Consider the following 13658-nt stretch of genomic DNA (forward strand, 5'->3'; position numbering starts at 1 on the left):
ATGATCTGCTTAGGTCCATTCTCACAGAAAAGCATAATGCCTCACAGAAAAGCAAACTTAGGTCGTCTGAAGTTAGCGCCATTTATTGGACATAAAAGCCTTAATCCATATATAAATATATTTTTGAAAGGGGGGAAATGGGGATCTTCACATATGCCACAAACCTTCGCGGGAATGTATTAAACAACTTTCCAAAGTTTCATGGCAATCGGATAAATGGTGTGGTAATACATGAAGGATAAACACACACACACACACACACAGACATACATTCGTTTTTATATATATAGATATATATATTATACAAAAAATTTAAAATACTGTATAACAGAAAATTACGGAATTTTAATGGTAATGATTACTTAAATGTATTTCACGACAAGAAAGTAAATTTAATTCTAATTAGACTAAATGAAAAAAAAAGAATTTAGAAACAAAACACGAACCTAAAGTACTAAAAAAAATAATATAAATTAAATATTAAATCACGGAAATAATCTTTATGCTGTATATTAAATATACATTATGTTCTCATCGGAAAATAATCGGATGAATCAAAGGATCAACCAAAAGTACTCATCCAATTACGTGTAAAGACGGAGACTTTAGAAAATGTCAGCAAGAATGTGAATATAACTGCCACTACGACCTCATCATCTTTGAGTAGATTTATCGATTGTGACCGACTCTGTTTTATTACCAGTTTTCCTTAAAGAGATGATCCATTCTTCGGGAGAGGAAAAATCTCAGAAAATGTCAACATCGGTTAAAATAACGTCAAAAATCGAATATTTATTTTTATTTGCAAATATAAAAGATTTAATTTAAAAAATGGATGGACCGTTCTTATTTATATTTTAGTTATCGGCCGAAAATTCTTATTAATTATATATTAATATATTTGTCAATATGAGACTGCTTAAATTACTTAAAATAATAATAGTAATTAATTAAAATTTCAGTTTGCACGTGAATTAATTTTAATTATTCAGCTAATAAAATTAAACTAAATAAATAATAATTAATTGTTTAGAGAGTACGAAAGGGTATGAATATAACACCATCTGTGATAAAATGAAATAAATTTTTGAATTTTATATTTGAAAATAACTTGAATTCTTAGAATGAATAATTGCGATTTAATCCCTATAATCGCTTTTTTGAATTATTTATGTATTATAAAATTAATGAATAATATGCTATGAAGTTGTACTTTTTAAAAAAAATATTTTGGAGTTTTTCTTATTTAAAACTTAATAAAAAAATATTATTGTAAAGAAATAAAATTTAATTTAATTCTACATTAAAAAATGAGCTAAAATATTAAAACAACTGCTATTTATCTTATCACAGTAGAGAAAATAACCTACTGTACTTTATCATAATGAAAAAATGATATCAGTAGAATACTGTTCGCAGTTTAATAGATGTTAAAATGGAAATATAAATCGGATTTTGATCGTATTTCATTTAATAATTTTCCATTTATGTCAAAATGGCTAGAGGTCACTACACTAGAAAAGCCATCGTTTTATCTCGTTATAAAGCACTTCAGTTTTTAATGGTGTAGGCTGTATCATAACAAGGGAAAAAAATGGATTAAAATTTTATCCGCTTTATCCGTTCGTTTGAAGAGGCTATTATTTTGAGGTGAAATAATTTATACGAAACAAAATTTACACCACGATTATATTTTATTATGAGAAGTATACAAATTTGAATATAGTAATTGCTTCGTAATTGCTTCCAGTCACACAATTGTGCAGTTGAATGGTCTATATTGTATGACAGCAGATAGTTTTGTAGACCTGTTAACGAGTCTATTGATATAGGTTTAGGTCTAAGTCTACATAGAAACACAAAACTATACAGTTGTGTTACAGTTTTACACAACTGTATAATTGTGTTACAGTTGTCTATATTGCAAAAAAATCTACTTTCAAAACAAATAAGTTTTAAACAAATTATTTTTCGGTTATAAGAAATGTAAATACAAACAAAAATTTTGTATCGGATTATATTTAATGTATTTCGTACATAAAATAAAATAGCTTCAATAATAAGATCACTATTGCATTAATAGTGTAGTATACATATTAGACACTTTAAAAATCGTAAAATAATAATTTAAAAAATAATCTAAATAATGTTAACTATTTTACGGTTTAAATAAAACATTTGATGCTTCTATGTCTTATTTTAATACCTCCAGTATTAAAATGAATTATTTCCCCCCCAAAAAAATCCTTTATTTCAAAAATCACCTTCAAATTTCCTCATCACACACGGACCAAAAGATAGGCTATAGACACATCTTTGTGTACTGATAGGAAAACGTCACGATAAATAAAACAGTTCAGCAACGAGTTGCATAACTTTTCCGGTTGTTATAAGATTATATTTAAAAAATAACTTTTATATTATTAATCATAATAAATAAAATTGTGAATGGTGCCATCTGTTAAGAAAAACTTTTTACATTATTAACTATTATAAAATGGCAAAAAACTTAATTTTGAACATAGTGACGAGTTTTATAAATAAATAAATAAACATATATATGTTACAGTAAAAACCCGTTTTTAGTGAAAACGCGTTTTAACTAGTTGAAACTAGTTTTTACTGGATGTCATTGTTATAACCCGTTTTGTCTAGTTAAAACTAGAATTTACTGCTGTACAGTACATGTTTAGATTTTAGATAAAACTAAAAACAAACATTAACTTTTTAACTTTTAACATTAGTTAAAACTAATTTTAGCTACATAAATATGTTTGGGGAAAATAAATAATGTGATGATTGGGATTAAAACATTTGTATTATTTAATACGATATTTATTGAAAATGTTGGTCACACATCTGTGTTATTAACATTAATTAACCCTTTGTCCCCGAAGGCACCGATCGATCGGTACCCTGGCTTTTTAAGCAAAACTTCGAGGGTACTGATTCATTGTTACTTTGGTAAATATCAATTTTTGTAAAATTTATTAACAACAGATATAATCTCGTTCGATACGAAGTGAATAAAGTATAATAATTCATTATATTAGTTGATAGCAGTATAAAATTTTGATTTCAAACAAATGTTTGATATAATGTGCGATAATATCACAACGTATAAACATACATGCATAAGTGTTATATCGAAGTATACAAAACAATATTCTACGTCTTTCTGGCTCAGTGCCAGCAAACAACTATGTAACTGGACAATGTTAATTTTCACAAAATGTTACAAATTATCAAGTTCGTGTGTCAGTTCTGATATATAATATTTTTTTTCTTATAAATTTTTTTAATAAAATGTATTGAAAAATATCGTATTTAAAACTAAAGATATTAATAAATGTAAGTGATTTTTTTCATATAGATATAATGATAATTTGATTTTTGGTGAACTTTTAAAGTAATATCGCCTGACTGACCTATATTGCCTTAGGAGGGATCGCAAAATAAACGTAAACAAGATGTCGAGGAAAAGGGTTAAAGCGATACGAAATTCATCATACACTATAGGAACGTGTTAGCTGAATAACCTCGGTCGAAACAGTTTTTACTAAGCCATTTTGTTAAAACCCGTTTTGTCTAGTTAAAACTAGTTTTAACTCAAATTCATTTTTGACTAGTAGTAAATTCTAGTTATAACAATGACATCCAGTAAAAACTAGTTTCAACTAGTTAAAACGCGTTTTCACTAAAAACGGGTTTTTACTGTAACATAGTATATATATATATATATATATATATATAGTATATGTAAATTGTTATTAGAGTAGCTATTCTGTATATATATATATAAATGCTAATAACGAGTAAAATTTTTATTAAGTCCGATCCCACTCAAGATAAGGCCTCACCTCCTCACGCTTCGACCTTTGACCACCAAAATTTAATAGCATCGATGCCACTTATACACAAGCGACCGTGCCAAATTTTGTTTCTTAATCTTTACCCCATCTTGAGATATTAAACGAAATAGACACCAATACACACCACAAAATTTCTCCCTTTTTTGACTTTTTTGATTTCAGGGGATCTCAAAATGTGGGGATTTGAAAAAAACCAGGATGGTCAAATATGACACGATTTTAATTCTTTTCCTTCTTACGTATACATAACAGCGAGAAAGTAAAACAAATACGATAAAAATGATAAGTTAACTTCTAAAAACGTAACGAAATAGACTCCAAGGTAGCAAAATTTACAGTTTCAAAACAGAAGTTAAAACTCATTGGTATCTCATTTCAGGGGACTCTTCAACTTGGGCCCTGTGCCTATGTGCACCCGTTGCACCTGCTTAGTTACGAGACTGACGGTTGCTATCGGTTCTTATTAAATTCTGGACAGAAATTTAATTTGTCGAGTGTAAATGAAGATTTATTTTATTTGAATGACATCTGTAAGAGGGTTCCCAATAAACTGTTCCAAAACGAAGCAACATTTCCGGTTGAAAGTGCTTTAAAATATATTCAGTTTAAAAACTTGAAGTATCAGTTTAAGTTTCAGTTGTTTTACTTCACTGAAAATGCTTTGTGTGACATTAATTCCTAACATTGATGGTGTTACATCATCTACTTTACACTACTAGAATGCACAGAAATGCACAGATACCCGATACAATAGGCGCTTCAATAATAAAACAGTGACGTTATTACTGACTGTATTACAAATAGACACAGCTTTATTGTAAATTGTTATTAGAGTAGCTATTCTGAATTGTGTGGCACATTTACCTGAATGACAATCCAGTCATTAATCTACAACTTGTTTATAAAACAGATGCTTAGGTCTGAGGACTCTCACATCAAGTGGTTGTAATTTGTGAGTTGTGTGTCCAGTTAGCCGCAAAAGAATTATACTATTAGCTCGTGCTAATTTCAGTGTACATAAATTTTTTATATGAGTGGTATGGCCATCAAGTAACGAAATTACTTTCTTCTCTGTTATTGGATTCAATAAAATGTTGAAGCTACTCTAGGAAGAGTTCGCTGTTTATTAATTCTTGTTCTGAAACATTTATAGGACTATCTAGTGGGCACCATTCCACCCGGTGCATTTTCTTTTATACCTTTTTTATTAACTTATTTTGTCAGTTTGTCCGTGTATCTGTCTGTCCAGAATCTTGCAACTCAACTTTAATTAACGTCCCAGTTTTAACTTTCAAGAAAGAACTGAACGTACACAAAATAATTGTTATATTTGTTAATAGCTTTTTCGAGGTTGGCAATCTTTTTAGTGGTCCTTTTGACGGTTTTATTTTAAAATATTGAGTATTTATAAAATGATATCCCATTTCATTTTTGTAGTTCTTATGCACTGTACCTATACAAAACAAGAGAAAGTATTGGAATCGCGTCAAATTTGACGCTCCGAGATTTTTTGTAAATCTCTACGTTTTGAGACGTTTTGATTACTACTGTAATTAGATAATAGAATGCTTGTGTCTCTCTGTTCTTAGATGTTATTATTATTATATATATATATATATATATATTTTATTATATTACATTATATTTATTTTCTGAGACACTATTCTAGCGATAGAAGGGTTCTCTTCGATTCTGTCGACAAAGAAATGCATCGCAAAGCGAGTTTTGATGCCACGTATCCAAAATGTAGAAATTGCTAAAGTATTAATTAGCAGATTTCATTTGTGTAATAATGCAAAGCCTATTCACTGTAGCTCCACATAATTAGTTAGTAGAAAATATTTGCCATTACACACTTTGATTTGACTGATTTCGATTGCACTTACAATTTATACGCTATAGTCACTAGAAATTTTGTCTTACAAAAACACTGATACACTGAATGTGACTCTGATTTGCAAAATATACACGCTTTAGATATTGAATAAAGACTGGAAGCCAGATGGTTCGATTCTATCTTCGGATTCCAGTAAAAATCATTGGGCGTATTCAGTGGCGTAACGTAATGGGGGCGGTAGGAGCGGCCCGCCCCGGGCGGCACTTTTAGGGGGCGGCAAAATTTCACAACAAATAATAATAATATCTTGTAAAAATTTTTGTAATAAACATGATTATTATATTGTAAAACATATATACATGACTTTTTTATTTGTAACCTGTACAATACACAATAATGATGATTGTTCTTGCCGAAAAGTTCTTTAGAATTACTGTATATTTTAGTCTTTTAAATTGAGATACCTAAATAAGGGGTGGCGAAATTTTTCTTCGCCCCGGGCGGCTGACACCACGCTACGCCACTGGGCGTATTCAAAATCTCAGCGCGCAGCCATCACCTCTGTTCAATATCTCAGATAATTTCCAGTTGCTGCAGTGTGCTTCCAGCAAACTGCAAGCGACTTTTTCGGTACTCGATACACCAGCAAACAAGATGGCATCCACCATGAAGATCGTAGCTCTATTTTGCGTTGACAGTTTTGAATTTAATTTATTTGTTGGGTCTCTCTCCTGTCGCGTGTGTTGCCTATTCCATCACAGAATTCCCACAAATAGAAGTTTATTTGTTAAAACATAATGACGATAATAATGTGATTACAATATTATAGCAAAGGGAAATTTTCTGACAACCAAGAATAAAATTAAAATGAACATTTAGTATCTTGTAAGACATTCTTTTGCCTGAATACATTCAGTGATACAGCCGGGCATGGAGGCACAAAATGCTATAGATTTGCTCACAGATACTACCGCTCCAGATTTCATCTCGTCTTCCGGAGACAAAGACGATGATTCTGGTTATATTTCGTCTTTGCAGTTGACGTTACGATTCTACTAAATTCGGGTTCGTGGGCACTATACAATAGGCCACAGAATTTTAACTAATAATATTGTAAAATTTTCGATGATGCAGAGTACAAAATTATAGAGTATTTGATAAAGAAAACAGGAGGTTCTAAGAAAGCACGTAGTTATGGCAAAGGCATGTTTTTGTTTTGTTTTTTTTCGGATCGCAATGTCCCGCGCCTAAGTTGCTTTGAACAAATATAAATTTTAATAACTAAATTAGAAAAGCGCCCGTACTTAGTTAAGGGAAATTAGATGGAAATATTTCAAAAAATATTTTGAGAGACGGATGACTTGAAGTAACGGCTAGGATTAACAGCAAATCCAATGGTTCAACAATCGATGTAGAATCATTAAAAAAAGATGGAGTCAGTAACATTCTTGAATGAAATGTGAAATGGTCGCTTTGAAAAAAGATTAAAAACGTTATTTCTATCTCGAAATATTTCTTCCCGAGATAGAGAATCATCTCTAATACGATTGTATAGCTCGAATAGCATCAGTCGTCCATATTGGATATAATGAAATCTAGGTTACAAACAAATGACGTCTACTCTCTCGTCTCTGAAAGACGAGAGAAAAAGTCATCTAGAATTGCGTTTGGGGAGAAGCAACGTTTTCTCAAGATATAAACAAACGTTTACCCAATCAGCGACTAACTTCTGACGTAGGCACTGTCTCTCGAAAACGAGACAATTACCAGAGTGTGGTGCCAGCAGTAAAGGCGTAATAATAGCGCTCACCAATGGTCTTCCGTTCACACGGCGGTCGTCCGTTTCCAAACAGAATCGAGATTCGTCGCTAAAGACGATGTGCTACCACTCAGTAGCAATCCATGTTTTTTGTCATGCCTTTAATGCAATTGAAGACGACGATATTGGAGTGTTAATTTCAGATGGCCATGTATACAACTTTGCCTGCATTAGTCGTCTGCCAATGATAAGAGAAGAATTCTGTAGCGAGGCTTCTACTTGTCTCTGAATGATGGATAAAGACGCCGTTGCATATGTTCATTCTTGTGTTACAATAAGACAATTATCTTTCCTAGTGGTAAATCTAAGGCGTTTAGATTGAACTGGATTGATAAAATAACTCAACAGTTGGACAATCTGCTAAGAAGAAAACTGGCCTCTATTTAGATGTTACACTTGCGACGAAACTCCGGAAAACTCTATGGCTAGCTTATTGGTCAGGCACGAACACGCGATTAACTAGTAGTGTTCAACGGTTCTCCTCGACCACTAACGAGCTCAGAGTCTGCCTACTATTGTTTGTGCATTAACGTATTCACTGCTTCTAACATCTCATCACAATCAGGTAAGAGCGACCCAAATGACAGGAAATTAGGCGAAACGACAATCCTTCTTTCTTCAGACCAATGATGTGACCTTTATCAGCTGTGCGTAATGTTTTGTCTGCGTCGTACAGGTATGCCTGCGTTCGAAAACTTCCAAGGAACAAGTACACTGAAAATTCTGAATCCAGTGTTCCTCCACCAATATTTTTCATAAAATACTGGGGTAGAGATTTTAAGGCACTCTGATGGTATTACCTGGGTGCAATAGAATCACAAATGTAATCGTTTACATGTGTATCTGACGAGTGAGACATAACCTGCACGCCGAGTTTTACATAATCAGAAAATGCTATCTTTAAGCATTTTTTTTTTTTTTCTAATAAACGTATTTTAAATTTAACTTTCTAGTTTCAAAGATTCGGACCTTACAATTATAGTGTGAATAAAAAATTCTGGTGATTTTACTTAACACTCCTAAATACCTGTAACATTTTGACATAACAGGGAATTTTCGTTTTCTACAAATAGTTGAACAAACTTTTTTGAGAAAAATGAAACACAACTAGAAATAATTTGCTTTATTCACAAAAAAAACATTACTTTTAATAACTTTTATCTATAATCTTCAGTTGCTTTTTACCGCTACGATCTAACGGTGATGTGACAAAATGAATTGTTGAAATCAGAATTTTCTTCTCTAAAAGAAAAAAATTATATATTAATATTTCAAAAGAATTCGTTTTTCCTTCATTAATTAAAACTTACAAAACTGCCAGAGATAAGTTAATGCTTGATAGCAAGTTTTAATGGGAGCGACAAATACGAAATGTAAAGTATTCATTATACTTTCAAAGAATGATTTTACAATCGATCGATGATGTTTGATCGAACACTCGTTCGATACATTGACATTTTTATTGTTTCTGCTAGATTCAGTAGGAATTTCCATCGGCGGTTCTTTGCGTTGGCAACAAGGACAATCACAACGAGAACAAATGCAATTTGGATAGCGACGTTCCCTTTCTGATTGGTTTTTGATCCAATTGGAACATAAAGAAATTTTGGATATACTTTCTCTAGAGGACGGCCAACATTTTTTCGATGTTCTATGCTGAGCTGACTTAGCAGATTCGTGTTCATTAGCAGTGAGAAGAGTTACGTTAGATTTTTCAACAAAAGACTTAAAATAACCGGTTGAAATGGAACTTTCGGAAAAACAAGATGTCAATATTCTTTTTCTCTCTCTTTGAAAATTCTTCGAATAATTGCATTCCGATAGACCGGATTTAACTGCAGAATAGATTATTACAGCTATTAATATAAAACTAATATAAAAATCAAGCAAAATTCTAAACTATAACGTAGCTAAATTACATTGCTTTTGAATATTGTTAATAGTTTTTCGATTTTCTTTCGAATTTCCCTGAAAACGAAAATGTCATATTACATAATAAACTTAAAATCAAAAATATTCAGGTATATTGAATTTATTAAAGTAAAGCATAATTTTGGAAGTTCTGAAATCTTCGAAGCAGTGGCGTGTTTGGCTTCGTGGGGCCTAGTCGAATTTGAATTAGGGGTCCAATGTACGGTGTTGACTTCAGACATTTTTCTTCGGGAGAATTTTTTTTGAGGGGGGGGAAATATTTTCATATATAAGATTGGTTGAGGCTCCGATGGTAGTGGCACAAGCAATTGCATTTTTTTGCTCATAGGATAATGCACCACTGCTTTAAAAGTTTATGTAAAATATTAACCTTGACGAAAATAAGCGAAAACTCCATAATATCTGCCTGGCTTTCGAAGGATGCTCGGAAAGAATTCTCCTCTTGATCTGTCCAGTAGGCATTATTTTCTCGGTCGACCCACGATTGTAACAAATTCGTTTCGTAAAAATAATCGTCTACTTTAAACGAAAGTTTTATGGATTGGGTCGAGTTGTCCCAGCCGAATTCCAGAATACCTTGACCAATTATCTGGAAATATTATTAATTAAATTCAGAATAACTATGTTATCAAAACAACAAATAAAAATTATTGATATTCACCTCAAAAACTTCATTTTTTGAATTAAAAATAGATATTTTGGCGGTCTTCGAAAATTCGGCCATCTCTGTTTTTATTCTAAACTAAATTATAAAAATATCAAATTGATCTAAAGTATTATTTTAGTGTCAATGATACTAGAGTACAGTATGACGTTGATGAATAATTAAAACAAGTTGAAAAATTAATTTTTAACACTAAATCAAATCGGTTAAATTTACCTATGGTAAACAAAATGGCGAATCGTCTCTAATTCCAGCAAACAGAAGAAGGGAAACAGTGGAGACGCACATTCTAACTAACCTAACCTATTCTAATAATTTTGTTGGTAATAATTATGGTAATTTATTAGAATTGGTTAGGTTAGGTTAGAACGTACGTCTCCACTGTTTCCTTTCTTCTGTTTGCTGGAATTAGAGACGAGCCGCCATTTTGTATACCATAGGTAAATCATAAAATTAAAATGATTTGTTGGTTATTAAATCATTTTAATTTTTCTTTATAACATTTTAAAACTAGAAAGTATTAAAAACAATTCATATATAGTACAACGTGCGTAAACCAGAAGAGCACGGTACCGAATATTTTTTTCGGTTAGGCAGTTTTCATTTTGGACAGGTTTTTATTGTAGAATAAGTTATAAAATATACGTAAAAAGTTTCAAAGAATTTTTTGTGAAATAATATGCAAATCACTCAAAAGCAAAGCCGCATTAAGGGATGGAAATACTCGGTGATATTCAGGGTATTCACCTTCTTAGGGTCTCACGTCAATGCTCATTACTAATACTTTTGCTCCACATCTGTATCTATATAACGGTGCATAAACAAGATCTAATTTGTTATATTTATAGCATTATATCTTATTACTTTAAAAGAGATAAGAAGTAAAGTGTAAGTGTAAATTAACAAACGAATACAAAATTATCAAAAACTCTATACGAAATTAATATTTCCAGAAGTTTTCCAGAATATAAAAACAATTTATTAAAGTAATTTAATTCTTTATTTTATTTTATATTATTGGAAAATTCTTTGGAAAAATTAAAAGCTGATGTCTCTACTATATTCAGCTTCATCTAATGATGGTTTAACCGATTGCAGATTACACATATCTGTAATGGGTGGAATTCTAGCTGACTATATATCTTACGTTAGTCTACTGATACCTCGCCTTGACTAATTAATTAATTGATCATTTCAACACATAAAATTCTTACCTGTTACTTTAGATTTTCTTTATAATGTTACAACATTAATTATGTAATAATTATATGTGGATTTAATTATTAAACTACACAACAATAACTACATAACATAAACTGCTAAATTGTAATTTTTAAACTTATTTCAGTAGTTAAAATATTTTGTTAAATCAAAATAAGAATGGTGACATTAACTTTTAAATCTTATACTTATTATTATTTTTTTTAAATATGTGTTTATTACTAAGTTCATGTAAAACTGATAAACTATCATGCTAATTAGAACATCAGATATTCTTTTTTACAGCAATATTTAATTTTATATTACATTATATATCAAATTTTTAAAACAATCGACTATTTAAAAAATATTTGGTTAATGTAAACCTTGGTGCCAAGATGGCGGCTCGTCTCTGATTCCAGCAAGGAAACAGTGGGACGCACGTTCTAACCTAACCTAACCTATTCGACGGCCGGATGGCCGAGCGGTAAAGGTGGCAGCCTACCGCTCTGGGGGACCCGGGATCGAATCCGAACGGGTCGAATAATCCCCAGGAATTTTTCGGGGGTGGTCCGTTCGGATATGTCGGGCCCCGTCCCTCACCACCCGGTCGCCCCATTGTGGGTCTGGCCGAACCCATAATGGGCCTACTAAAAGAGGCCCTCTTAGTGCCCACAGGGCGAAAAGAGTTAAAAAAAAAAAACCTAACCTATTCTAATAAATTACCATAATTATTACTAACCAAATTATTAGAATAGGTTAGGTTAGGTTAGAACGTGTGTCCCACTGTTTCCTTGCTGGAATTATAGACGAGCCGCCATCTTGGCACCAAGGGTTATTTTAACCAAATATTTTATTTCATAACATTCATCTATATTATAACAAATGTGTGGTAGTGTGCATACTATATCAAAATCTGAGTTCACCGTTTTTATATATTGTTTATTGAAAATTTGAGATTTGTTAAATGACTAACAAAATATTCTACAAATTTTATTATATATCTATTTTATATATTTAATTTCAATCGAAATCAATCTGATAAAACAAGTTATTAAAAATATAATAAATCTTGAAATCCATCAAGAATAAAAATAAAATTCAATATGATCTTGGCAGGAAAATTGAATGATAGTTGGATGTCATGACATTTTGTGCTTTATCATTGATATAACTATTTATTCCAATGAATTCCCAAACTGTCAATGTGTCTGGAATGATACGACGAAAGCAGACGTCGAAGTTTATTTTGTCATTTAACATACTACAGACAGATTATATAAGGATCGTCCATAAATTACGTAATGCTATATTTCTACTTTTCAACTACCATTCCATCCCTGTAACGCTCCTTAAAGCTGTCGCACATACCCGTCCCCAACATTAAGTAACTCATATTCTCGATCGACACCCTAACTTGTAGTAAGGAATAATACACAGAATGGGATAACGAATGTTACATTATTTTATTAATTATATTTATGACGTACAAAACAGTGACAGTTCTCTATGCAACACTTCAGAAACAAACACGAATCATTCTGTTACCAAGGGTTGATACTAGCATTACGTAATGTTTTTGTAAATTCCCTACTTCCTTGTAAGGATTATAAGGATGATTACCTGCATACCTCCACATCTACTTTACTTAATTTGTGAACAGCACAGTACAGTACAATATAATAACATTTATTTTTAAATGTTTATTATTTCTGTCTAGACGAGTGTTTCATTAAGAAAAATATTTATATTTCGGTGTTACCAAAATATTTATATTTTGCTTAATGGAATCGTTGGAACTATAATTAAATTTATAAGGCTAAATTCAATTAAACTGTCTAAAGAATAACGTAATTGATATAACATTTTATAAAATTACGCTCTTGTTTAATCGCAAAATGACTTCTTATCATTTTTATAGTGATGTTAATGTTTTCTCCAAATTCTAGTTTAATGAAAATATATATTTTGCGTGTCTAATGCATTATAGTATAATAATATATATTATTCTACTATTACATTATATTTATGCTGTTATTTTACTATGAAATTCACATTCAGAGTATTCTTCTTCAGTAAATTGTTAATCTTCAGTTATAATGTTTTAAATTGCAATATATATATATATTTTAAAGGCATTATCGAAGGACGAGTAAAGTATCTAATTTGAATTAATTTTGAAATGTTTGTACATTTTATACTATATTAATACACGTTTTATATTTTGAAAGTTTAATTGTACTGTATAATAATGCGCTGTGATCACTAGAAAGGGAAGGAAATACACGTTACAGATTGCTCTCTAAAGTTTGAAATGTATGTATCTTTATAAAA

General features: G+C 31.0%; 1 protein-coding gene across 3 annotated transcripts; it reads right to left on the reverse strand.

Moving 5' to 3' along the window:
• Window positions 1-8682: 8682 nt before the first annotated feature.
• Window positions 8683-11382, reverse strand: LOC136987659 (uncharacterized). 3 transcript variants are annotated; one of them, XM_067285412.1, is made up of 6 exons: window positions 11339-11382; window positions 10122-10186; window positions 9831-10049; window positions 9448-9496; window positions 8835-9363; window positions 8683-8765 (listed from the first exon to the last, which is right to left on the reverse strand). In XM_067285412.1, exons 2-6 carry the CDS (start codon window positions 10182-10184, stop codon window positions 8756-8758), a joined length of 870 nt encoding a protein of 289 aa, XP_067141513.1. In that variant the 5' UTR covers window positions 10185-10186; window positions 11339-11382; the 3' UTR covers window positions 8683-8755. The 3 variants fall into 3 exon arrangements, 2 of the variants coding, with proteins under 2 accessions (XP_067141513.1, XP_067141512.1); XM_067285411.1 differs by having other exon boundaries at window positions 10122-10197; window positions 11339-11368; XR_010882652.1 differs by lacking the exons at window positions 9448-9496; window positions 11339-11382 and having other exon boundaries at window positions 10122-10199.
• Window positions 11383-13658: the final 2276 nt, after the last annotated feature.

The sequence above is a fragment of the Centruroides vittatus genome, unplaced genomic scaffold (assembly GCF_030686945.1).
Source record: "Centruroides vittatus isolate TY-2023 unplaced genomic scaffold, ASM3068694v2 scaffold_2569, whole genome shotgun sequence".
In the NCBI taxonomy this organism is placed as follows: Eukaryota; Metazoa; Arthropoda; class Arachnida; order Scorpiones; family Buthidae; genus Centruroides; species Centruroides vittatus.

Bases quoted from the DNA above. Each gene is read 5' to 3' on its own strand.
- LOC136987659 (XM_067285412.1), bottom strand. From the start codon at position 10,184: ATGGCCGAATTTTCGAAGACCGCCAAAATATCTATTTTTAATTCAAAA. The intron at 9,497-9,830 runs GTTAATATTTTA...TTTCGTTTTCAG, and splicing joins TTTCGCTTATTTTCGTCAAG to GGAAATTCGAAAGAAAATCG. The intron at 9,364-9,447 runs GTAATTTAGCTA...TCTATTCTGCAG, and splicing joins TAACAATATTCAAAAGCAAT to TTAAATCCGGTCTATCGGAA.